Source organism: Brachyhypopomus gauderio, unplaced genomic scaffold (assembly GCF_052324685.1).
Source record: "Brachyhypopomus gauderio isolate BG-103 unplaced genomic scaffold, BGAUD_0.2 sc50, whole genome shotgun sequence".
Lineage (NCBI taxonomy): Eukaryota > Metazoa > Chordata > Actinopteri > Gymnotiformes > Hypopomidae > Brachyhypopomus > Brachyhypopomus gauderio.
The window spans coordinates 2,189,201-2,216,710 of NW_027506875.1; the positions used below are offsets into that span (position 1 = coordinate 2,189,201).

At 44.5% G+C, this 27,510-nt stretch overlaps 1 protein-coding gene across 5 annotated transcripts; it reads left to right on the top strand.

Annotated features, from left to right (window-relative positions):
* Nucleotides 1-562: 562 nt before the first annotated feature.
* Nucleotides 563-27,507, top strand: csf1rb (colony stimulating factor 1 receptor, b). Of its 5 annotated transcripts, none has more exons than XM_076986988.1 (26): nt 563-802; nt 3,148-3,408; nt 4,121-4,405; nt 4,534-4,670; nt 4,848-5,010; nt 5,097-5,274; nt 5,600-5,721; nt 5,921-6,029; nt 7,063-7,265; nt 7,418-7,539; nt 7,623-7,749; nt 11,367-11,471; nt 11,633-11,743; nt 13,740-13,950; nt 15,687-15,733; nt 15,833-15,930; nt 16,552-16,674; nt 17,017-17,128; nt 17,216-17,315; nt 17,446-17,563; nt 18,269-18,413; nt 20,815-20,831; nt 21,165-21,257; nt 23,455-23,648; nt 24,386-24,449; nt 24,837-27,507. In XM_076986988.1, the coding sequence occupies exons 1-26, from the start codon at nt 754-756 to the stop codon at nt 24,885-24,887; spliced, it is 3,345 nt and encodes a 1,114-aa protein (XP_076843103.1). In that variant the 5' UTR covers nt 563-753; the 3' UTR covers nt 24,888-27,507. The 5 variants fall into 5 exon arrangements, 4 of the variants coding, with proteins under 4 accessions (XP_076843103.1, XP_076843102.1, XP_076843104.1 ...); XM_076986987.1 differs by having other exon boundaries at nt 565-802; nt 18,266-18,413; nt 24,837-27,506; XM_076986989.1 differs by lacking the exons at nt 24,386-24,449; nt 24,837-27,507 and having other exon boundaries at nt 566-802; nt 18,266-18,413; nt 21,165-21,253; nt 23,455-23,593.
* Nucleotides 27,508-27,510: the final 3 nt, after the last annotated feature.

Genomic DNA, 27,510 nt, shown 5'->3' on the forward strand with positions numbered 1-27,510 from the left:
CACGCGTCTGGAGTGTCTGGAAATAATGGCTTCATTAACAAGATCAAGTAAAACCATGACAAAACATTGTATAATTGTTTCATCCATGTTTCATATTACTTATATTGTGTATAAAGCCCACCTAGATATATCCTTATCTGACTTCTGTTTTCCATTGGTATATGAGGAAATCGCATGTTTAAATGGGAAACTCTATAGAGTGCTCTAAATCAGGTGAATACACCTTTGAGTGGATTTTACACAGATGATTGTAGCACTGCCAGGAATGAACTATACATGAACTATACATGAATTTACATTTGTTAGTCAGTTAAGAATAACATTCTTATTTTTTACTATTTCACTATTGTTAATTTACTATTGTTATTGTTAATGTTTAACCGTTAATTTCATATGACTAGATTTTTCTAAATTCTTGCTGGTTACATTGTTTGTAACAAGAAAATGCACTTTTGTGAAGTTAATTAATTAATACATATTAAAATGCGGTCTCAGCAATGAGCTGGTATTAAAATGAGGCATTATCGTGTAAGTAATTTTTGGACTCCTTTTACTGCAGAGACGTCTGGTTGTATTGCACAACACAAGCACAAGGTGATAGAAGCTGAGGGCTCTGGGAAGGGGGAAGTTTGAGTAGATGAGGGTACAGAACACGCTTCACCACAACCGCCACTCACTTTCCCTGCTGTGTCTGAGCTGAGCACACCTACACCTGCCACTCCAGAAGACCACCGGACAACTGTCACCGTGGAGATGCTGTTGCTAACCCTGCTCCTTGCTCTGCTGGCTGCTGTTGCTCAGGGTAAGTGTGACTGACCTTACCCAACATTCACCTTAACACCTTTAACATTAAACCGCTCTCACCTTCACAACACGCCCGCGCACCACCTGAACTACACAAGATTTGGACTGGAACCTGCCATGTGTTTGTATCATTATCTCACTAATCACTTAAATGATTAGGTCAGCTTTTTATAATGTAAACTTTTCTAAACTTTTTTAAAAAATGCATGACTGTCCTTTCAGAGGAAAGTTGAACTGAAAATGCACCTTTACTTTTGGTTAATTTGCTTTAAAGGATTAATGGCTTTTTGTTTTAATTAAAGTAGTTAAGGGTTAGGGTTATGGTTTGTATTAATGTTTAGTATCAATGATTAACCCTAGCCCTATTAGATAAATGTAACTAGGGCTAGGGTTAATCATTGATACTAACCCTAATCCTACTAGGTAAATGTAACTAGGACTAGGGTTAAACATTAATACTAACCCTAACCCTAGTTATATTTACCTATGGTAGGGTTAGGGTTAGTATTAATGTTTAACCCTAGTCCTAATTACATTTATCTAGTATGGTTAATGTTCGTAGGGTTCACCCTAGTTAGATTACCACCTGCAGTGGTACAAACAGTCATAAATCCTGAGTTCTTGTATTTCTTGTGTCTGCCCAGACGTGTGTGCTGTGCGGGAGGCACAGTGTGGGGTGGTGTGGGGCGGTGTGGGGCGGTGTGGGTTAGAACAACACAGGTCCAGGCACGCAGGTGCGCTCGGCCTGTGGTTTGGGGGTCAGGGCTGTAACAGTCATGTCTGCCGCTGGCGTGTCCTGCACAAGTTGAACAAGCTGAAGTGAAAGTAGGAATGGGAAACAGACCTGAGAGGCCAGCAGGGTGCTGCACCTCCCACAACAATGTGTTTCCTGGCTGTGTCTGTTTGTACTGTTCCAGCACTTGAGACATAGCCCCCCCAACCCCCCACCCCCCCTTCACAAGACCTCCTGTTTCCCCTTTTCCTGAACGTAAAAATAATCTGACTGCGCCATGATGCTGGAGTGACACTGCCCCTCCCAACAACAAATGTGTCACAATCGCAAACACACGTGATAATAAGTGATACGCTGGTAACATCTTTAGGTGAGGTGAGGTGTGTACATTTGCAGTATTAGTACTTAATTTACCTCCTTAACTCCTTAAATGCGCAATCACATTTGTGATTCAGATTTCTGTTCCCTGTCTGAGTGAAATTTTTGAAGCCTGCCATATGTGTGTGCTCCCTTTAGCCAATGAAGATGTGAGCACCCCATATGTGGGCTCAGCAGGTGATGTGGATAAATCCACCCCCGAGGCCAGTGAGGAGATCCCTCACCAAGCCCAAGCCCCGCAGTGCTGTGACATAGGAAGCCTGTCGGGGGCGCTCTCTCAGCTGGTTCAGGAGCAGCGTGAGACCAGGGGCTGGTATGCTGAGATGGTGAAGGTGCTCACCCAGCTGGTGCAGGAGAACAGACAGCTGGCCAGCGGGCAGAGCGAAGTCCTGAAGGTCCTGCGTGTCATGAGGGACCAGCAGGAGCAGCAGCTCAGCCATCTCATGAACCTGGCGCGCCACCAGAGTCTGCTCGTGGAGAACCACCAGGCTCTGCTCTTCCAAACCTCACGCATCAGTTCTCAGATCCAGGAAGCCACCAAGAAGCCGAGTCAATAGAAGCCACTGCAGCCTTGAAGCCCGACCCTAACTAATCTCTCTGATTCTACACTTGGTTCCTGGTGTGGGTGCTCACAGTCACTGGTGGCTCACCCGCATAACAGAGCCAGAAAAAACGATGTCTAGTAGTGAACAGAACATAAATCTGACAGTTTGTGATATGCTAATACAAACGATATGCTAATACAAATTATATGCTAATACAAATGATTGATATGCTAATAGGCATGATATGGTAAAACAAATGATGAGCTAATACATATGATCACATACCAATTAACATAATCTATCTAAGATATATTACCGAATAATTTCTTTTTTGTAACTGATTTGTAATATTGTATCTCATTCTGTAACTAAAGCATTACCAAATAAAAAATCTAAATAAAAATGGCATGTTTACTAGACAAATGTGTCTTTTATTTCCAAAACATTGACCAAGACAAAAGCATAATGGTTTCATTTAACTAAAATTACATTTTAACTAAAACGTGCTGTTTTCAGCAAAGCCTTTACTATGCTAATATTGTACAAACAAATCATGAATAATCGTCACTTTTTCCCCCATAATCCTTTGTGGCTGTGTATTTTGGCTCATGTGTCATAACTGCAGTTCAGTCCTGGAAACACACGGCCTGTGTTTGTCTCTCCTGTGGCTGTTGTGTGTGTGAGCAGGCTTGGCCGTGCCTGTGATCAAGCTGAACTCCACCACCCTGACTGGACCCGTGCTGGTGGTGTCATCAGGAACGTCCTTCGCGCTGAGCTGTGAGGAACAGGTGGCTGTTATCTGGAAGACCAGACTCACTCAGCCCAAGAAGCGTATTTCAAAAAACACTCTCACTGTTAGTCGTGCCACTGCAGATGATACAGGAACATATAGGTGTAGTTACAGGACCCAGCCCAACGTGTCCTCTGAGGTCCACATCTATGTTACAGGTAAGTGTCTTGTAGCGTAGCCCCACTATCTGTTTCCTCTGAAATAAACACTTTATATAGCTGTAAACGTGCACTTCTATCACCAGTGTCATTAGGAGATAGATGAGACCCTGTGTAGCCTGAATCTTTACAGCAGACGTGATAATACAGCGTTTAGTTGCTTATATCACATTGGTGATGTCAGCCCACAATAATTTATATGATCTTAATAAATCTACACAATTGACTATATAAGATTAGTAGTCATGTGGCTTAAACTTTACCGCACACTTTTGCCCAATGTGTGAAACCCAGGGGTGAAACCGGTTGTTATTAAAGAGATAATGTACTTTTGTCTGTTTTTGGGTGGTTACGGTATAAAATTCTCAAAGATTCTCAAATATATCAAATTCTCTGATCTATTCTTCCAAAGTGATTAAGCTTGTTCACTCTTTAGTATTTTAGTAGATCATGTAATATAAACATCTTTCCTCTTTAAAATCTTGATTGTAGCTTGTCTTGGTTCAGGAAGTTTCAGAATACACACAACAGACTAGTGGGCTAGTTGGGGGAAGTTTGGAGTTCACCCATTTGTAAATGAGACCATCACATGTCCTTCTGATTGTAAGGGTTCAGCTGTGTGTGTGTGTGTGTGTGTGTGTGTGTGTGTGTGTGTGTGTGTGTGTGTGTGTGTGTGTGTGAGGACTAACGGGTGATGTGTTCCTGCACACAGACCCCGCCCATCCCTTCACCACGCCCCGCTCCACCCTCCTCATTGAGAAGGAGGGGACAGACTGTCAGCTGGACTGCTTACCCACAGACCCAAAGGCCACGGACTTCTCCCTCCGCTTGGCCAACCAATCCACCGTTCATCCAGAGATGAAGTTCACCACCAATCCCAAAGAGGGCGTCTGGATTCGAGACCTGCGGCCGCATTACACGGGAGACTATGTCTGTACTGTGAATGTGAACTCACACCGAAAGATGTCTGTGGTCTTCCACCTCACGGTCGTCAAAAGTGAGATGATATTCAGACGGGTGTCTGCATTAAACCACTCCATTAACCTGGCTGTATTCAGTGTGTGTGTGTTCAGTGTGTGTGTGTTCAGTGTTCAGAGTCCTGACTGGTTGTCTGTCTGTTGGCAGGGGTGAAGATTCCTCCATCTGTGCTGACTGAAGTGGAGGAGTTGGTCGGGATTGTTGGTGAAACGCTGCAGACCACCTGCTACGTCACCAACCCCACCCATTCATACCACGTCACATGGCAGCATTCATCAAAGAGGGTGATCACCTCCATACTCTCACCCCAGCACTGACTTAAACTTTGTTACTGGTTCATGGTATTGTGGTATTCTCTACTGTGGTAAAAGTAATCTTTTACAGTGATTTTCAGTTTTCCATGGTCATCTACCATTCAATGACTTTTGTGATTGCATTATTTCTTTAATTATTGATTACAGGATCTGTATGTGAAGAACAAAGTGGACAGTAGCAGTGCTCCGATCCTCATCACCAGTGTTGTGACTCTACCTGATGTCCGCATTACTGACAGTGGGAACCTCAGCTGTATCAGTAACAACACGGCAGGAGAAAACCGCTCCACGGTGTCTCTCAGAGTCGTAGGTGCGTCTTACAGTCTTTCTAAAGGTGAGCGATGCAGACCAACATTGAACCTTCTCTCATCTCACGCCCCTGTCCTCTTCGAACAGATAAACCGTACATTCGTCTTACGTCTGCGCAGACGTCCAGAGACCTGCGAGAAGGAGACCTGCTAGAGCTGAAGGTGATGGTGGACGCTCACCCAGCAGTTCAGCACAGCTGGTGGGACACGCCCAGAGCACAGAACAAATCCAGCTATGAAGAAACTCTCCACAGAGTTCACAAGAGGTTCGGTGACATGACAGTAATGGAGTAACATACAAATATAATAATATGATTTAATATTAATTATAATATAATATGAACTCACTCAGAAATTTAAAGTACTTTAAACTGATTTTAAATGTGAACACATTAAGAGAACATTACCTCTTTATTAAAAATATTAGCGGGTGATTGGTCAGTGCTGATGGTTAGACTCCTCCCACCACACCCTTCCACTTTGTGCTTTACCAAATCATCACTCTGGTTTCCGTGGTTTCCTGAATCCCACAGACTGTAAAGGTTTCTTCATGACAGGCTGGGTGGTAGTAGTAACGTAAATCTTTAACAGTTACAGACACATCGCCATCCTCTCACTGAGAAGAGTTAGGGCAGATGAAAGTGGTTGGTACATCTTCAACGCCCGGAGCAGCACCACCAACGCCTCCACCCGCTTTGAGGTCCACGTGTTGCGTAAGTCAAGAGTGTGCAGGAGGTTTGGAAGTATGTGAAACTTCAAATACAGAAGAAATAGTATCAGGTCAAATTAAATCGGATGGTATATAAATGCTGGATGTTTATAAAGCAGCAATCTAAATCTTTCGTATCTGTATCTGTGACTCAACAAGATGCTGATGGTGTTGACTGTGATTCTCTCTGTGTGTCTCTCCAGAGAAACCCCGTGTTGGGATTAGATGGAGGAATGATACACTCACGTGCGCTGCCTCTGGCTACCCTGAACCCACAATCCACTGGCATCAATGTGCAGAGCTGCACCCCACGTGAGCTCACGGGCTTCAGTCTCTTAACTTTGTTTTGCTATAAATTATTCACGTTTCAGAATTAGCCAAGACTAATGTGTATGTGTCTATACATAACCCACAAATAATTGAGCAATGTTACCATGCCTTTAAGAGAACAGAAGTGTAGTCCAGTTATGAACATTTAATTGTGAACAGGGTGTAGGATGTAGTGTAATGTGTAGAATCTCAGAGATTTCCCCATAAACATTGTGCCTTGAGATCGGCTTGATTGAAACAATCTAAGCTTTTGTATTTCATAAAATGACTAACGGAGAAATGAGAACTCGTGCTATTAATCACATACTCCTGCTATAAAGTCACTTCCTCCATAGTCCTCACCAATGTTAAACCTGAGAAGTCGCGTGAGGCAAAACTATCTTCTCCTTTACTTCTGGGAACTCTGGCCACGTTCCATCACAAACATGATGTCATGTTAGAAACGCGATTCGAGCTCGAATCGATTTTTTCCACCACCCCTAATGTCATTACATAACTACAATTAGGATCTGAGGTCACTCATCCCTGAGAAATCTTACTGTATGGCTTTCTCAGTAATAAGAAGATGTCCGATCTTAGGCTAAAATGTGACCTACTCAATGTGCAGTACTTGATCTGGACCAAGCCACACCCCTGCAGCTATGGTGTTGTATAAAGCCACACCCCTGCACCTCTAGTTTTGAATCAAGCCACACCCCTGTAGTGCTTAATTTATACAAAGCCACACCGCAGCCATACCCCTGGGCTGGAGGTGAACCATTTATTAACTATCATTATTCTACTGAACCTCCTACATAATATCTTTAGACACATATATTAATTGTTATATGTATTTCCATCATATATATATATATATATACACACGTGGTTTCTTCTCACCGCTGTGTGATTGGGTGTAAAAGGTTGTAACCATGTTAATTGTAAAGAGACCATGTTGAAAGAAGGCATATTATATAAGTGAAAGTTTCATTCATTATATAAGTGAACGTTTCATTCATTCATTCATTCATTATAGGGGTGACAAGTGTAGTACTGGATCCATCCACCTGGTGGCGCTGCAGGCCAGGCAGTACACAGTGCAGCCCAGGGAGGCATTTAAGGCCCGGCAGGTGGAGAGTGTTCTGGAGAACAGTGTGAAGATAACCAACATGACCATTGAGTGTGTGGCTGTGAACATCGCGGGAGAAGGTCGTCAGGCCATATATATCGAGAACTCGTGTAAGACGCCATTATTACAGTCTTCAGAACCCTGACATTTTGTATTCAGTATGAAATATTTAGAATATTTAATAGAATATAGAATATTTTAGAATATTTAGAATCACGGAACTCTAACCCTGCACCTAGTTTATGTAACTCTGCTCTCTTAGATAAGAGCACAGTGTCTGTCCACTGGTTGTCAAAGATACACACAGCAATCGTCAGTGGTGCGTCTGTAGTGGCTGTTCTGCTGGTGTTGATGTTGGGAGTTTGTATCTGCAGGTGGAAACAGGTATTCCTCATTATTATGTGATTCGCCTGGTGCCACTACACACACACAGACCGCCATGCTAACAGTGTGTGTGGATTTTTCAGAAACCCAAATATGAAATCAGATGGAAAATCATTGAAACTAATGATGGAAATAATTACACGTACATCGACCCCACCCAGCTTCCGTACAACACAAAATGGGAGTTTCCTCGAAACAGGCTGAGATTTGGTAAAGTACAACTGTCTCACAAATGACACCAGTGATCAATTTGAATTTTACAGTAATTAATTGTATGAAGAAAGCAGGGGAAATCGTGGTGTAAAAATGCTTCCTGTACCTGCTCCACTTGCTGTACCTGCTGCACTTCCTGTACCTGCTCCACTTCCTGTAACTGCTGCACTTCCTGTACCTGCTCCACTTCCTGTACCTGCTGCACTTCCTGTACCTGCACCACTTCCTGTACCTGCTGCACTTCCTGTACCTGCACCACTTCCTGTACCTGCACCACTTCCTGTACCTGGTCCACTTCCTGTACATGCACCAATTCCTGTACCTGCTGCACTTCCTGTACCTGCTGCACTTCCTGTACCTGCTGAACTTCCTGTACCTGCTGAACTTCTTGTACCTGCTTCACTTCTTGTACCTGCTCCTGTACCAGACCCTCCACCCAGACTACCACCCTTCTCACAACAGACCCTCCACCCAGACTACCACCCTTCTCATAACAGACCCTCCACCCAGACTACCACCCTTCTCACAACAGACCCTCCACCCAGACTACCACCCTTCTCACAACAGACCCTCCACCCAGACTATCACCCTTCTCATAACAGACCCTCCACCCTCACTACCACCCTTCTCACAACAGACCCTCCACCCAGACTACCACCCTTCTCACAACAGACCCTCCACCCAGACTACCACCCTTCTCACAACAGACCCTCCACCCAGATTACCACCCTTCTCACAACAGACCCTCCACCCAGACTACCACCCTTCTCATAACAGACCCTCCACCCAGACTACCACCCTTCTCACAACAGACCCTCCACCCAGACTACCACCCTTCTCATAACAGACCCTCCACCCAGACTACCACCCTTCTCACAACAGACCCTCCACCCAGACTATCACCCTTCTCATAACAGACCCTCCACCCAGACTACCACCCTTCTCATAACAGACCCTCCACCCAGACTACCACCCTTCTCATAACAGACCCTCCACCCTCCCTACTACCCTTCTCACAACAGACCCTCCACCCAGACTACCACCCTTCTCACAACAGACCCTCCACCCTCCCTACTACCCTTCTCACAACAGACCCTCCACCCAGACTACCACCCTTCTCATAACAGACCCTCCACCCAGACTACCACCTAAGCCTGTCACAATAACAAAAATTTCAGAACGATATATTGTCCCAGAAATTATCGCGATAAATGATAATATTATATTTATACTTGACGCATCGCAAGCGGCGCGAAGGTCCGCAAGGCGAAAATGACGTAATCGCAGTGGCTCCTCCCGTGCGCGAGGGCGTCACGCGCTGTTGATTCGCGAGGTCGTGTACCTCTCGAATTTTGTAACTTCACGCGCGCCGCACCTCAGCGCAATGAACAAAGTCATGTTTGCAGGGTTCATGAACCTTTACAAGGTGGAATTAAAGCACTTGTACGTCACTTTAAAGGTCCATTTCTATATTTCCCAGCACGATAAACTTAATTAAATATTTATACATATACTCGAAATGATTCGAAATAATTCACTTTTAATCACATTATTTAATAATAATAATAATAATAATCTTTATTTGTATAGCACCTTTCATACATACATGTAACTCAAAGTGCTTTACAGTATAAATAAAAGAAACATTAAAAGGAGATAAGACAAAGACAAAAAGACAGAAGAAAATTTTAAAAGAAATTAAAGATAAAAATATTAAAATAACATAAAAAGTAAAAAGTGAAGTAAGTAAGATAATAAAAAGTAAAGTAAATAAGATAAGAAACTCTATCTTAATTGTTTTAACTAAAAGCGGATCTAAACAGGAATGTTTTGAGACTGCTCTTAAAACTATGCAGGGATGAAATGCCTCTGAGCTCTTCAGGAAGAGAATTCCAGAGCTTTGGGCCATAGTGGCTAAAAGCACCCTCGCCAATCTTTAATCGGCTTTTAGGAATCACCAGTAGATTACTGTTTGAAGACCTGAGAGACCTGACTGGAACATATCTAACCATCAATTCACTTAGGTAAAGAGGGGCAAGACCATGAAGACATTTAAAAACCATGACTAGAACCTTAAAATCTATTCTAAAGCTGACAGGTAACCAGTGCAGTGAGTGGAGTGCAGGTGTAATATGATCTCTCTTTCTCCTGCGGGAATTACAAGAGGCTCGTATTTGTTAACGTAAGAGAACTGTTCAGTCAGACAGATATTTGTTGTGAAACGAACAAATTCCAGCACTTTTTAAACCTGAAACACAAAAGCAAGGCTTCTGAGGGGAGGGTTTTACACTGACTTTGTGCGGGAAAATTTTGTAGGACCTGGCAACCCTGTGCACCTCTCAGCGCAATGAACAATGTCATGTTTGCAGGATTCATGCACGTTTAAAAGGTGGAATTCAATCACTTGTACGTCACTTTAAAGGTCCATTTCAATAATACCCAGCACGTTAAACCTAATTAAGTTAAATCTTTATATATATACTTGAAATAATTCGCTTTTTATCACATTATTTAATGGATGTTTATTTTCAAAACGCCCAATCTTAACGTCTTCACGTTCTCTAATGTTTCGTCCTGGAATTACAAGAGGCTCGTATTTGTTAACGTAATACGAGAGAACTGTTCAGTCAGACAGATATTTGTTGTGAACCGAACAAATTCCAGCACTTTTCAAACCTGAAACACAAAAGCAACATTAAAGTTTGTCAGGTAAATGTTCATTCCCCTGTTTTTGAGGGGTGTTTCTTATACTACCACATATCGTTTCGAACAACACTGCAAAGAAAAGCAAGTATAAACGCTTCCACCTTTCGCGGAGGTAGGAGTCGCGCGCTACGGTCACTATAATAAACAACCATTAAATAATGTAATAAAAAGCCAATTATTTCGAATCATTTTGAGTCCTATTATCCTCGAATACGTTCGCGAACACATCTCCACGTGTGTGTGTGTGGAGGCACTGTTATTGACGCATACGCTCTCCGTGTACTGCACTCATTTCCTAACCAGTAGGTGTCGCTCTCTGATCACAGATTCGTCTTCCCGTGTAAACAAATGTGCGCGGAAACCCAATGGCCAATTATCGACATCAGCAAAAATCCATCCATCCATTATCTGAACCGCTTAATCCCGCTAGTCGGGGTCACGGGATCAGCAAAAATGATCGCGGTAAAAAAAATTATTGTACGATAAGTCGATAATGTAATTATCGCGACAGGCATACTACCACCCTTCTCATAACAGACCCTCCACCCTCACCATCACCCTTCTCAGGAAAACCCCTTGTTTGTAACCCCACCCCTCATTAGCACTCCCAAGTGTTTGTACTTAGTTTTCCTTGGTTTGTCCTGTATTTAAATCCTGGTTTCTGTGTAGTCTGTGCTGGTCATTGTTTTGTGCCTCAGCCCTGAGGTTCGTGTCTGTAAATCTGCTTGTGTTGTTTGATGTAGTCTTAGTGAAATATGAATAACTCGCTGTCGGATTTGACCCTTGCCTGTTTATATGACCTTGATTTTGGATTGTCCTTCACGATAACTCACTCTTCTCAGCGCATGCGTGGGTCTCATCGCTCCCAGATGCCACGGACGTTACACGTTATCTTTGTCCATCTGCAGGACAGGTCCTGGGTGCTGGAGCCTTTGGGAAGGTGGTAGAGGCCACAGCCTATGGTCTGGATGACGACGAGCGCGTCACTCAGGTGGCGGTGAAGATGCTGAAATGTGAGTGACATTTGTTTCACCTCATTTCAGCTCATCTGGCATAATTTCATCCACTGTGACAAACACAAAATGCCAAACCTCCCAGTAGCTAAAGGGACGGAGGTGTAGAGTAAAGCACAAGGAGGTGTACAGGTGACCGAGTTGTGAGCTTCACCCCACAGCGAGCGCTCACGCTGAAGAACGAGAGGCCCTCATGTCGGAGCTGAAGATCTTGAGTCATCTGGGACCACACGGCAACATCGTGAACCTGCTGGGAGCGTGCACACGTGGAGGTGAGTCCTGTGTCTGCTGGGAGCGTGCACACGTGGAGGTGAGTCCTGTGTCTGCTGGGAGCGTGCACACATGGAGGTGAGTCCTGTGTCTGCTGGGAGTGTGCACCAGAGGTGGGGACTCGAGTCACATGACTTGGACTCGAGTCAGACTCGAGTCATTAATATTAAGACTTTTGACTTGACTTGAAAAAATATTCAGAGACTTAGACTTGACTTGGACTTTTACACCAATAACTTGGGACTTGAATTGGACTTGAACCTGTTTACTTGCAAAGACTTGATTTTATTTTACCCCAAATCTAAATTTTAAAACGCATATTAATATTTATAAAGTGCGCCCCATTAATTTCATTTCCGTCCTTCTGACGCAGACCGGTGTTACACCAGATTCTGTGACCGTCGAGTTTTGTGACCACAGGGGGCGCTATTTCACAGTTTCTGTTCAGATGCACAAACGCTTTACGAATGCTACGTAAACTACTCTGATGCACTTTCTTTACTCGTTTTGTTGGTGTCCACGAGCCAAAATATGACAGATGTTTATATTTACATTTTATCGACTCTTAATTATGTAAACAAGATTTACCATCCCCTCACCATTGCAGCCAACATGAAATCATGAATGGGATGTACAGGTGAGCCTTTTTAACTGGGATCACCAATTCTGACGACAGCCATCAGAATATGTGACCCCACTGAATCTCCAGGTAACAATAGTACACCGTGAGCCCACAATAACAGAAAACAATGAAAAAATAACCCTAACCTTTTATTAGTCTATATTTAAACATTTTATCCAAATGTTTAGAATAACCATTCGTAATGACAGCATCTTGCTTACGATGAAGCTTGCTATTTTCGTGTAAAATGATGTAACGAAACATTCTTGTTTAAGTACATTTATGTAATTAGGAGAAGATAAAATGTAAATGATCTGTCATCTTTTGGCTGGCGGACACCAACAAAACGAGTAAAGAAACGCATCAGTGTAGCATTCGTAAAGCGTTGGTGCCTGTAAAAAAAAAGACTCGAAAGGACTTGAAATTCCAAGTTTCAGACTTGGGACTTGACTTGACGGTTGCCTGTCTTGACTCGAGACTTGACTTGAGTTGACTGTCTTTGCTTGAGACTTGACTCGGGACTTGAGGATAAAGACTTGGACTTACTTAAGACTTGCAAAACACTGACTTGGTCCCACCTCTGGCGTGCACACATGGAGGTGAGTCCTGTGTCTGCTGGGAACGTGCACACGTGGAGGTGAGTCCTGTGTCTGCTGGGAGCGTGCACACGTGGAGGTGAGTCCTGTGTCTGCTGGGAGCGTGCACACGTGGAGGTGAGTCCTGTGTCTGCTGGGAGCGTGCACACGTGGAGGTGAGTCCTGTGTCTGCTGGGAGCGTGTACACGTGGATGTGAGTCCTGTGTCTGCTGGGAGCGTGCACACGTGGAGGTGAGTCCTGTGTCTGCTGGGAGCGTGCACACATGGAGGTGAGTCCTGTGTCTGCGCACACTGGACTCCAGCTGTTCAAACATTCGTAATACATTTACATATATTATAATAATTACATGCTTGTTGTGTTGCAAAAGTATCGCTATTGATAAATTAAAGAGTCTGTTACAATTATAATCTCCTTGTAAATCTTTAATTAATGTTGTACAACTCCAGTCTGAAGTCACAGCAGCAATCTGACAGTGACAATGACAAGAAACAAAAACTACAGAATGAAAATACTTTGCATGTTCCTGTAAGGGGCCCAGAGTCCCTGACTACAGAGCCCAAGCAATATTCAATATGTCAAAATGTAAGGATAACGCTGGTAGGCTTACTAATAGCCAATTGTAAGTCTTGAGAAACCGAAATTGAACAGAACATGGATTCGTGTAATGGCACAGGACACTACAGGACACGACAGGACAAAACAGCACATGAAGAAGAGTTCACTTGGGGGTATGCAGGCACAGGGCTGTGAATAATCTGATCGCTTCTGTATGTTTACAGGACCTGTGCTTCTGATAACGGAGTACTGTTGCCACGGTGACCTAATGAACTTCCTGCGGAGAAGAGCTCAGCTGTTTGTGAACTCGCTGTTCAAGGATCAAAGCTCCTCACAGACGTACAATAACCTGCCAGTCCAGGATCAGAGCTCCTCACAGCCGTATAACAACCTTCCAGTTCAGGAAAGCTGGGGCAGACAGCCTGGAGACTCCGGGCAAGTGGGCAAATCTGTGGTGGATGGAGGCTTGTTCAAGGAAAAAAAAATTGTTTAAAGAATTTTACTCACAATGTTCTCAAAATGTTCTTGGCAAAAGAAATGAGAAATACTTTATTCATCCCAAAAGAAGGTGGCAGAATTTTGAGAATGTTCAGGAGGGTGATTGTCATGGGTTTAGCAGCACCACTGCCAGTAACAAATGTCTATAGAAAATTACAGCTCACCTTTTAATATTAATACACAGCTAGTATATTGAAGCTCCCCATTAATAATAATATCCATCCATCCATTTACATCCACTTATCCGGGTTCGGGTCGCGGGGGCAGTAGCCTAATCAAAGAGGCCCAGGTGTCCCTCTCCCCACACACCTCTTCTAGCTCTTCTGGGGGGATACCGAGGCGTTCCCAGGACAGCTGAGAAATATAATTTCTCCAGTGTGTCCTGGGTCTTCCCTGGGATCTCCTTCCAGTTGGACATGCCCAGAGAGGACCCCAGGTGGCATCCGGACCAGATGCCCGGACCACCTCACCTGACTCCTCTCTACATGGAGGAGCAGTGACTCTACTCCGAGCCTCTCCCCGATGACCGTGCTCCTCACCTTATCTCTAAAGGAGAGCACGGGCACCCTGCGGAGAAAACTCATTTCAGCCGCTTGTATTTGCAATCTCATTCTTTCGGTCACCACCCAGAGCTCATGACCATGGGTGGGAGTCAGAATGTCTTTTGTCTTTTGGCTCAACTCCTTCTTCACCACAACGGTCCAGTACAACGTCCACAATACTGCAGCCACCGCACCGATCCACCTGTCAACCTCCCGCTCCACCTTCCCTCACTCATGAACAAGAACCAGAGATACTTTAACTCCTCCACTCAGGCAAGGACTAAACTCCCAACCTGGAGAGGGCACTCCACCTTGTCCAGCACCCTTTAGTGCTGCTGATTCTCATCCCAGGTGTCTCACACTCTGCTGCAGAGAGTGAGAGCTGTAGGTCTTGGCCCGATGATGCCAACAGGGCCACATCTGCAAAAACCTTACCCTAATCCTAACCCTAAACCTAATCCTAACCCTAACCCAAGTTGAGGTCAGCAGATCCCTAGCCTCATTGTATAGAGTGTTGTTCGGGATTCGCTTTCCCCTCCTGAGTTGCCTGACAGTTCTTCAACCCGAAGGTGCAGGGAAGCAACCCTCCTGTCTACCGGGAAAAACCCCAACACACAGGCAGTGAGCCGGGGTGCTATAAGCCCACTCCAGCCCTCCGCCTTTCACCCTGGGCAACTCGAGAAAATAATAAAGTCCAGCCTCTCTTGAGATAATTAGTTCCAGAACCCAAACCGTGTGTTGAGGTGAGTCCAACTATATCTAGTTGGTGTCTCTCATCCTCACACACCAGCTCAGGCTCCTTCCCAACCAGAGAGGTTACGTTCCATGTCCCAAGAGCCAGCTTCAGTAACCGAGGATCAGAACACCAAGCCCCCACCTACGGCCACCACCAGATCCACAATGCACTAGACCCCTAGTACTACCTCTCCAACAGGTGGTGGGCACATTTTAATAATAATGCACAGTTAGTATATTACAGCTCATGTTTTCTCCGAGCAACATTGTAGTGAGGTTGTCCTGGCCAGACAGGGACTGTAGTGGTGATTCTTCTGTTCACTGAATGACTATGTTGGTTAATATACTTAACTGATAATACAGTCATTAATTATATCTCAACTGTTGTTTCTTTAGCTATCAAGACATGCAGCCTGCACACAGTCCAAAGCATGACACCCAAGGTTAGCAGATCTCAGACATTATTAGCAGACCACAGAGCCACACTAACCTCTGACACTCTTTTTTATAAACATGGAGCTTTTTGTTTATTTGTTTGTTAGGATCTTGTGATGGAGGAGAGACGAGTCTAGACATGGAGTGTTTGCTAAGATTTGCTGGACAGGTGGCCCAGGGGATGGATTTTCTTGCTACCAAAAAGGTGAAATTAATGGAAATTAATTAAAAGATGAACATTTTATAATGGGTGACAAATATTCACAAGAATAAGTAATACACACATATAGTAACACACACACACACACACACACACACACACACACATACGTCACACCATTAACAAGACAAATCTGTGCCAGCTCTTCTTCAGGAACCAGTAATTAGCCAAAGTCAGTGAGGCCGGTGCAGTTTGACCAGCTACAGAATGAGTTCCCATACTCCGTCTAGTGCCCTAGCCAGTTTGGTATTTGTAGGGTGCATGGAAGGAGAAAGGGCCCTTTTAGCAGGATAAGGACCAGTGACCTGCAGAGATGCATTCCTAGACCAGCTAGTCCATGGACATAATGTCAGTCAGGCACACTGCTGTCTGAGCAACAAGGCTCCTCTTACACACATAATTCACGTGTATTTACTAGTGTAGATATAATGTGTGCAAAGACATGCACTAGAGTAAAACCCTTACTCAATTCTCTTAGTCTGAAGACTGCAGCCATTTCTGCATTAAACTATACAATGTATTTATTTGTGTGTGTGTGTGTGTGTGTGTGTGTGTGTGTGTGTGTGTGTGTGTGTGTGTGTGTGTGTGTGTGTGTGTCCATCCCAGTGTATCCACAGGGATCTGGCAGCGAGGAACGTCCTGGTCACTGACCACTTCGTTGCTAAGATCTGTGACTTTGGCCTCGCACGAGACATCATGAATGACGCCAACTATGTTGTGAGAGGAAATGTAAGTCCAGACCAGCTGAGTCCAGTCCAGACCAGCTGAGTCCAGTCCAGACCAGATTGTACCACCAACAGGATTCATCAACAGATGATGCAGAGCACCAATGACATTTATAAATTATTTCATGTCATTTGAGTTCTCAGACATCTGGAGATTCTGGGTTCTAGTGACATCTGGAGATACTGTAGTTGAGTGATGTGATAAATTATATTTTTAAAAAAGGGGAAAAAATGAAAATACTCAATATTATTAGTAATGAGTCAGGAGTCTAACTGTGGTATGAGGTGCTGTCTGATGGAATGTGAGCACACACACGATGTCTGAACCATCCTGTGGACCCCACAGGCCCGGCTGCCTGTTAAGTGGATGTCTCCTGAGAGCATCTTTGAGTGCATCTACACCGTGCAGAGTGATGTCTGGTCGTATGGGGTCCTCTTATGGGAGATCTTTTCTCTTGGTGAGCTGGCTCCTCACATGATCATTACAGTTTGGAAGTTCTCCGCTGCACTTCAGGGATTTCTTAGTATTGTTAATGGATCTACAGGTAGAAGTCCTTACCCAGATCTTGTGGTTGACACACGGTTCTATGAAATGATCAAAGGCGGATATCACATGTCGCAACCAGATTTTGCCCCTTCAGAGATGTGAGTTGAAATGAATTTGTCTTGTGATTTTAATAAACAGTTCTGCTACACAGAGAACAGCTGGTGGTGACATGGTGGATGCCGTGTGTGTGAAGCTGCTCAGGGATTAAAAGGTGACGTGTTCCTCCAGGTACACCATCATGAAGCTGTGCTGGAGTCTGGAACCCGACCTGCGTCCGTCCTTCAGCAGGGTCCTGCAGCTTATTGCCAAGATCCTGCCAGAGCTGCAGGACTCCATCACTGACCAGGTAAGATCATCTTCACATCCCAGTCCGTGAGGTCCAGGACCTCCAGGTTCTCCACCCTCCCTTCATCCAGGAGTCAGGGGTGATGGCAGACTGGCCAGTTAGTTCAGCAGCTACAAGGAATCTCAGATTCCAGCACCAGATTTTGAATCTGAGGTCCAGATTTGAATACCCCTGTACTACAAGTCATGAAATTTATTTGTATAGCGGTTTTTAAAACAGCTGTTGTCACAAATCAGTCACAAAATCACAAAGCTTTACACAAGTCAGAGGCAACAGTGGCATGAACAATCTCCCCAAGAACATGAGGAAGAAAACCTGAGAGGACTCAAGACTCGAAGAGTGGTGGTGCCCCTCTGGTCAACCATCATCACTACATCTTTCATACACACCCTCTTTTGAACCGTCTGGCCCACTGTTAATATGTAAATGAATTAATAAAAATGTAATGCATGTGCTGGTTGAATAGGGAAAACAAACTCTGGGTAACGAATCTAAACGAGTGCAGGCAAACTGATTGATTATTGTGTGATGATTGAAGGGAACAGTCAGACTGATTGATTATGGTGTGATGATTGAAGGTGACGGTCAGACTGATTGATTATTGTGTGATGATTGAAGGGAACAGTCAGACTGATTGATTATTGTGTGATGATTGAAGATGACAGTCAGATTGGAATGATTGTGATTTCATTTCACCTGCAGCAGTATAAGAACTTACAACAGGAGCTGCACCAGAAACTCACATCAATGCAGTGTGTCTCAGCTCAAAAACGTGAGGATCCCTGTCACCAAACACCATGCAGTGAAGAACGTGAGGACCTATGTCACCAAACACCATACAGTGAAGAAGGTGAGGACCTATGTCACCAAACACCATGCAGTGAAGACAAGCAGCTGCTCACACAGCCAGATTACTACCATCTGTGCTAACAGCCCACTGGATCTGACGAACAGATTGATCTGATGATGAACAGATGATGAACTTACATGAAAGTATTTGAAAGATTCTGTTTTATTTGCACTCTGCATCACTAGAGTGAAATGTCCCTCATAACTGTCAGGGACAGTCGTGATTTGCTTAGTAAACGTCAGAGTAACAGGTGGAGAACTAATGAACATCTCACCAGTCTATGAAGTTTATATACTAAAGGCTAAAGGTTCATGTTCGTGTTGAACTTCAGCAGTGATACTCGCTCCAGTGCTTACAGATGGTGCGCACACTAGTGCTTGTGCCCTAACAGATGCTCCACCCCTGTGCGGAGCTCCGCCCCTGTGCCGAGCTCTGCCCCTGTGCCGAGCTCCGCCCCTGAACCCACTCATAAGCAGCACTGCTCTGGTGCAGGTGTCTTGTGAGCTTGGCTGGATCAAAAACGTGGCCAGCCTGCTGCTGTCCTGAGGACTGAGATTAGTCATGCTGTATCAATACTGCTACTTTAGATGAATTATTATCTGTATTTAGTTTTAGAAACTGTTTACTTTAAATGTCAGTAAATGGCAAAAATCTTAAATATTTGCGGAACCGTGTTAAGCTGTTATTCATAGCAATGTGTTAAACATGTATTCATATCCCCATGTTAAATTCATATCCCCATGTCTTTCTTTTTCTAGACCCAAAATAACATTATAATATAATCATTTCAGGGTCATTGTAGTTACTGTCTGTGCTTTTATAGCAGGACCTGTGTTTATGATGCAGTGCTGCACAGACACATTAATATTACACCTCACAGTTCTGCTGAAGGGTCTGTGATGTCTGTGCCTTTATTTCTTTATTTCGGTCCTGCAGTGCTTAAGATTTGACATGATTAACATGTATTAGTACTCTGGGGTTGATTCAAGTGTATTAGTGCTCTGGGGTTGGTTCAAGTGTATTAGTGCTCTGGGGTTGATTCAAGTGTATTAGTACTCTGGGGTTGGTTCAAGTGTATTAGTACTCTGGGGTTGGTTCAAGTGTATTAGTACTCAGGGGTTGGTTCAAGTGTATTAGTACTCTGGGGTTGGTTCAAGTGTATTAGTACTCTGGGGTTGATTCAAGTGTATTAGTATTCTGGGGTTGGTTCAAGTGTATTAGTACTCCTCTGGTTGGTTCAAGTGTATTAGTACTCTGGGGTTGGTTCAAGTGTATTAGTACTCTGGGGTTGATTCAAGTGTATTAGTACTCTGGAGGTGATTCAAGTGTATTAGTACTCTGGAGGTGATTCAAGTGTATTAGTACTCTGGGGTTTGCTCTTATTCCTAATCATTCAGTCTAATAAAACAGTTTGGTTCAGTGGCCTGGTTTCCCCTTGGTAGCCTCAGTAACTGCCTCTCTCCTCTGCCCAGTCTCCACAACATCAGGCTGGTATCACAAAAAAAAAGATCTCAAAATGGCTCTGAACATATCTCTCAAAACGGCTCTCCGTCTCTGAACACGTCTCTCAAAACAGCTCTGAACACGTCTCTCAAAACAGCTCTCTGAACACGTCTCTCAAAACGGCTCTCCATCTCTGAACTCGTCTCTCAAAACGGCTCTCTGCCTTTGACTTGAAATGTTTCAGAGCACCTCTGTGTTTCAATACACCTGAGGGTCAGGGGTTGGTGGGTCAGTGTGGACACACTGTCAGTGTGGGAAATGGAGACTGTAGGTAGAGATCCTAACTTCTGACCCTTGACCTGTAGGTGGAGATGAGACGCCACAACACTGCGTACGTTTAGGCAGATCCTGTCCAGCCAATCCTAACCTCTGACCTTTGACCTCTAGCCTCTTTCCCCTAGACATTAAAAGCACTTATCTGTCCTCCTTCATTCATTCTTTATTCTCATAACAAATTTCCATGTGTGTCTGCAGAGGTGAGAAACAGCACTTGTGTTGTTCTGAATGTGGTCAGATCAGTAGTGAGTATGTTGTGTTGGCTAAACTTAGCCCTGACAATAGCCATGCTCACACTGGTGTAGGCTTACAGCCCCCCAGGCTTTATTTATAGGGCCAAGCTGCAGGCTGTAACACTGGCGGCCGCAGAGAACAGAAGTGTGGAGCGAGTGCTGAGTGTTCAGAAGAACTTTGAGTGAAGAGAAACACTAAAGCTGTTTTCACAGAGGTCTGCAGTGGAATAACCAACTGAGCAGGTCAACCAGCTGCCTGTGTCCTGCTGTGTCCTGCTGTGTCCTGCCTGTGTCCTGCTGTGTCCTGCCTCGTTGAGTTCATGTTGTCGAACCTTCCTTCCTGACACCATCTCTTGTTCTTGTCATCTGGTTTCTATGGGAAACTACAGCTCTGCCCTGTATGGTGGTAAGCATGTTTCCAGTCTCTTCTCCCAGTTCAGTCCTGGTGTTTCCAGTTTCCTCTCCCAGTTCAGTCCTGGTGTGTTTCTCTTGTGCCCTGCAGACATTCTCAGTTTCCTGCACATAAGACTACAGTCCCACTACTGTGTCAGATTGTTAAAACTCTTCTAGGCTACAGAACACAAGTCTGTTTATCAGCATGTACATGTTAATAATTTTTATATTTGTAATGATGTCTAATTATTTCTTCTTAAAACTGCAGTATGAGTCAGTGGTACAGATGGTGATCAGGTTTTAATATCAGATTTTTTGTTTAATCCTTCTGTTTTGCATCTCGAAGAGGTGGAAGATTTTAAAGCCATCGTGTCGTCGTCGGAGAGTGTGGTGTGTGACAGACACACGTCGGAGACTCCACCCTTACATGAGAATGTCAGTAAGTGGATCCATCTGACAGACATACTCAAACTGCTGGAACCCAACACAGTTGTTATATGTTGTAGTTTCTGCTCATCCGCCAACACGTGATTTACATTAGGTCAGTACAGGACTCACACATTCACTGTTAATATGAACCCTCTTACAGGTCCAGTAAAATACACTTACACACAACATCCCAGTACAAAATAATATCCTAAGATGAAATATAATAAGCTGTCTTAACCCACAGTTTAACGCTGCTGGAGAGTTGGATTAATGACTCTCAGTTCAGAGTGATGAAGCCCAGCTCAGACAATCTGAAACTACTGGTCCATGGTTTTACACTACCTTCTCCTGCCAAACAGCCTGCTGGGTAATGCAGACCAGGTCAGGTCTCTGAGAGGCCCCTGTGGGACCAGGTCAGGTCTATGAGAGGTCTCTGTGGGACCAGGTCAGGTCTATGAGAGGTCCCTGTGGGACCAGGTCAGGTCTCCGAGAGGCCCCTGTGGGACCAGGTCAGGTCTATGAGAGGCCCCTGTGGGACCAGGTCAGGTCTCTGAGAGGTTTCTGTGGGACCAGGTCAGGTCTATGAGAGGCCCCTGTGGGACCAGGTCAGGTCTATGAGAGGTCTCTGTGGGACCAGGTCAGGTCTATGAGAGGCCCCTGTGGGACCAGGTCAGGTCTATGAGAGGCCCCTGTGGGACCAGGTCAGGTCTATGAGAGGTCTCTGTGGGACCAGGTCAGGTCTATGAGAGGCCCCTGTGGGACCAGGTCAGGTCTATGAGAGGTCTCTGTGGGACCAGGTCAGGTCTATGAGAGGTCTCTGTGGGACCAGGTCAGGTCTCTGAGAGGCCCCTGTGGAACCAGGTCAGGTCTATGAGAGGTCTCTGTGAGACCAGGTCAGGTCTATGAGAGGCCCCTGTGGGACCAGGTCAGGTCTCTGAGAGGTCTCTGTGAGACCAGGTCAGGTCTCTGAGAGGTCTCTGTGAGATGATGAACGTGTGAGTAACAGTGAGCAGGGATGGCGTCTCTGTTCTAGTTATTGCTGCACAGCTGGTGTCTTAGATTTACATGTTTAGATGAAAAGTCTGTTCAGACAGAAACAGTTGAGGCCACGCCCAGTTGAGGCCACACCCAGTTGAGGCCACACCCAGTTTAAAGTCATGCGGTTGGTCGAGCTGTGCAGGGCTGGATTGGACTACAGAATTCATGCATGTCCACAAACAGAGCAGCTGCTTCTGTAGGGCTGAAACGTCCTTGGGCTATATTTAACACACACACACACACACACACACACACACACACACACACACACACACACACACACACACACACACACACACCATACACACACATACACACACACACCATACACACACACCCCACACACACACACACACACCATACACACACACACACACACACACACACACACCATACACACACATACCATACACACACACACACCATACACACACACACACACACACACACACACACACGCACACACACACACACACACCATACACACATACACACCCTGTTCTCTGTGTCTGTCAGTGTCTGTCCCTGTGTCTGTCCCTGTTCCCTGTGTCTGTCTCTGTGTTCGTCCCTGTTCCCTGTGTCTGTCTCTGTGTCCGTCCCTGTTTCCTGTGTCTGTCTCTGTGTCCGTCCCTGTTCTGTGTGTCTGTCCCTGTTCCCTGTGTCTGTCTCTGTGTCCGTCCCTGTTCATCCCTGACAGTGCCGGGCCTTGAGCAGCTGGTTGTCCACGGGTTCCTGGGGTCTCACAGTGGTCGTGCATTAAGCCACACCCCCTGAGCCCACCTTCAACTGCTTCTCTGTGCTTTAGCACGCCATTAAACCCAAAGACTCTAACTTAAACAGCCCACTGCCCCCTAGTGGCAGTGACTAATCGTCACAGCAGTTATAAACAGATTGAATTTATAACATGTAATTTAGTTTTATTATGTTTTGGGTTATGGGTGTTTGTTGAAGCCATGAATGTTCAACACAAGCAATTACTGCTAAATGTTGATGCTGAAAGGAACACTGAACACTGAACTTCTGAACACTGAACTTCTGAAAATGAACCTGTTTTGAAAAGATGGTACATCAAAGTATGATGGGGAGCATCCACTCTCATCCACTCATCCATTCATCCTCTCATCCAATCATTCTCTCACCCTCTCAACCTCTCATCCACTCATCCACAGGAGTCTGTGATTGACGATCCTCCTGTGAGGTCTGTGGTTGCTCCGCCCCCTGCAGGGTCATGTGACACCTCACTGAAGCCTCCACCCAGAGCCCCGCCCACAGCCACATCACAGGCCCCGCCCACACTGGAGCACCTCGAGGAGGAGATCCACGACATGAGAGAGGAGCTCCAGCAGCTGAAGAGTCAACACAAGTGTGTGTGTGTGTGTGTGTGTGTGTGTGTGTGCTATATTATATTTTTGTCAGGTCTGGGAATCGAACCCACGACCCTCCCTACCACCAGGCCATGACTGCCCGTCATGTGTGTGCGTGTTTGTGCATGTGTGTGTGCGCGTGCGTGTGTGTGTGTGCATGTTTGTGCGTGCGTGTGTGTGTGTGTGTGTGTGCATGTTTGTGCATGCGTGCGTGTGTATTTGTGCATGTATGAGAGGGTGAAATCAGTGAAACAGACACTACTCGTGCATACATATAAAATACACATACATATAAAGCAGTCTAGTAGATTAGCAGACTAATGGATTAGCAGTCTAGTAGATTAGTAGACTAATGGATTAGCAGTCTAGTAGATTAGCAGACTAGTGGATTAGCAGTCTAGTAGATTAGCAGACTAGTGGATTAGCAGTCTAGTAGATTAGTAGACTAGTGGATTAGCAGTCTAGTAGATTAGTAGACTAATGGATTAGCAGTCTAGTAGATTAGCAGACTAGTGGATTAGCAGTCTAGTAGATTAGTAGACTAGTGGATTAGCAGTCTAGTAGATTAGTAGACTAATGGATTAGCAGTCTAGTAGATTAGCAGACTCGTGGATTAGCAGTCTAGTACATTAGCAGTCTAGTAGATTAGCAGACTAGTAGATTAGCAGTCTAGTAGATTAGCAGACTAGTGAAGTGTTATGGCTGCTCTGCCTTGACGGGAAACGTTGTGTTGCAGGACTGAGATTAAACTCCTGATGAATGAACTTGATGAAGAGAAGAAAAAGCGCTTGGCCCTGCAGGTGAGAATGAATCTGTGAAGAGGAGCAGAGGCCTGATCCCAGACCTGTGCATCTTCTACCCACATGCTGTTGGCTGATATACAACCTTGTTTATTCACTAATTATAGTGAACGCACAACACAAGTGTGATCCAGGATCAGGACACCAACTCTGATATGCCTTCTGTGCATACTGTTGTATGTAACTGTTGTATGTAACTGTTGTATGTTACTGTTGTATGTTACTGTTGTATGTTACTGTTGTGTTACTGTTGTATGTAACTGTTGTATGTAACTGGTGTATGTAACTGTTGTGTGTAACTGTTGTGTGTAACTGTTGTATGTTAGTGTTGTGTGTAACTGTTGTGTGTAACTGCTCATTAATGCTGCTCGTTGTGTTTCTCCCCAGGTGGAGGTTGACCGCCTTAAGAAGCACATTGCTAAACACACATCACATTAGTGTCAAACACCTACCCACAGGGGGCAGCACACCCCACACACAAGACTGTGACACCACAGGGAGTAACTGTGGAAATGCCGTACTCCCTGTTACTGGCAGGGCGTCCCGCAGAGGAGGAGACAGACAGGAAGGTGTACCAGATGGAGTGGGTGGAACACAGTTCTGTTTCTGCTGTGGTCTCTGGACACGCTGTATCTGACACATACTGAAACTGCTGTGGGTTTATTTTCTCTTTCACTTACGTTTGCTGTGTCCTGGCAGTACAGAAGAAGCTACTGTAAGTTACTATAAAACAGAGCTCAGCTCCGCTGTGAAGCTACAGACAAGTGCAGACTGAACTACTGACGTCACCATGTTTGATGTCTACTGAAGTCACCACATCTGCTCATGTCAGCAACTAACAGAAGCTACTGATGTTCTAAAAGTTCTCATCAACCCTCCAGAGTTCTTGAGTTCTGCTTTGAGCAAGATTATAAATATTCTTGATATCAGGAAATTATGTTTATTAACGATGTTCTACTTTTCAGGCAAACAATATTTTAACTATTTCCAACCAACTTGATTTATAGAGTAATGATGCTTCAATTGGACTAATCTAAAATCGATTTAAACCACATATTTAAGCCACATATACCTAAACACGTGTATTTAAAGCAAATGTATTTAAACCTAAACCACATATAAACATGTATTTAAACTACAACCATTGCTACTTGTAGAGTCACTAGTGCCAGACTACGGTCAGTTATAGTGCTCTGGTATGATAGTGGTGATGGCATTATAATGTACTAGTATTACACCCATAGGCCACTTTATTAGGTACACCTTGCTAGTGCCCAGTTGGACCACCTTTTGTCTTCAGAACTGCCTTAATCCTTCGTCGCAGATTCATCAAGGTACTGGAAACATTTCTCAGAGATTCTGGTCCATATTGACATGATAGCATCACACAGTTGCTGCAGATTTATCAGCTGCACATCCATGATGTGAATCTCCCGTTCCACCACATCCCAAAGGTGCTCTATTGGATTGAGACCTGGTGACTGTGGAGGCCATTTGATTACAGTGAACTAGTCGTGTTCAAGAAACCAGTCTGAGATGATCGATAAGATAGATATATAGATAAATACTTTATTGATCCCGGAGGTAAATTCTTGACATCCAGTAGTGGATAGACATACAAATAGTTTAGCCTTGATCTTAGCCTTGATCTTAGCTCCACCTCTGCAGTCCTGATACTTCTGCCTCAGCTCCCCCGTGACTGTTTGGACAATGTCCCCGCGTCCCATGGGTCGGAGGGTCAGCAGTTGTTAACGGATTTAGATTCCATATTCCTCGCTGCTCTCCATATTAACAATTAAATATCTTCTAATATCCTTAGCATATAAATAAGATGCACACTGGGTGTGCGTAGAAGCCCAGAGACAATAAATAAACAAAAAACACACAAAGTCGGAGCTACTGGAAAAGGCAAGGAATTGAAAAGGAATTATTTGCGCTTTATTACATGGCGTGTTATCCTGCTAGAAGTAGCCATCAGAAGATGGGTACACTGTGGTCATAAAGGGATGGACATGGTCAGCAACAATACTCAGGTAGACTGTGGTGTTCACACGATGCTCAATTGGTACTAAAGGTCCCAAAGTATGCCAGGAAAATATCCCCCACACCATTGCACCACCACCAGCAGCCTGAACCGTTGATACAAGGCAGGATGGATCCATGCTTTCATGTTGTTGATGCCAAATTCTGACCCTACCATCCGAATGTCACACTCAGAAATCGAGATCAGGCAACATTTTTCCAGTCTTCTATTGTCCAATTTTGGTGAGTCTGTGTGAATTGTAGCCTCAGTTTCCTGTTCTTAGCTGACAGGAGTGGCACCCGGTGTGGTCTTCTGCTGCTGTAGCCCATCCACCTCAAGGTTCAATGTGTGTTCAGAGATGCTCTTCTGTATGCCTCGGTATTTGAGTTACTGTTGCAGTATCAGCTCGAACCAGTCTGGCCATTCTCCTCTGACCTCTGGTATTAAAAAGACATTTGCGCCCACAGAACTGCTGCTCACAGGATATCTTCTCTTTTTCGTCTACATGTTTAAATGCATTGAGCTGATGCAATGTGATTGTCTGATTCGACATTTGCATTAATGAGCAGTTGGACAGGTGTAACTAATAAAAGTGGCCTGTGAGTGTATAGTGGTACCAATATAGTGGTACTGGTCTTATAGTGGTATTGGTTATATTCTGGTAGTGGTAAATAGTTGTACTGGTATTATAGTGGTATTGGTTATATTCTGGTAGTGGTAAATAGTTGTACTGGTATTATAGTGGTATTGGTTATATTCTGGTAGTGGTAAATAGTTGTACTGGTATTATAGTGGTATTGGTTATATTCTGGTAGTGGTAAATAGTTGTACTGGTATTATAGTGGTATTGGTTATATTCTGGTAGTGGTATATAGTGGTACTGGTATTATAGTGGTAGTGCATTAAATCAGTTCATTGTTTGATTTGATTCTGTTTTCTGCTCCGATGGTTTATGTGCTGTACTGAGTAATGTGTCTTCAACATTATCATGCTGTGTGTGTGTGTGTGTGTGTGTGTTAGGATTACTACTAAATCACT

Bases quoted from the DNA above. Each gene is read 5' to 3' on its own strand.
- csf1rb (XM_076986987.1), top strand. From the start codon at position 754: ATGCTGTTGCTAACCCTGCTCCTTGCTCTGCTGGCTGCTGTTGCTCAG. The intron at 6,030-7,062 runs GTGAGCTCACGG...CATTCATTATAG, and splicing joins TGTGCAGAGCTGCACCCCAC to GGGTGACAAGTGTAGTACTG. The intron at 13,951-15,686 runs GCAAGTGGGCAA...TTGTTTCTTTAG, and splicing joins AGACAGCCTGGAGACTCCGG to CTATCAAGACATGCAGCCTG.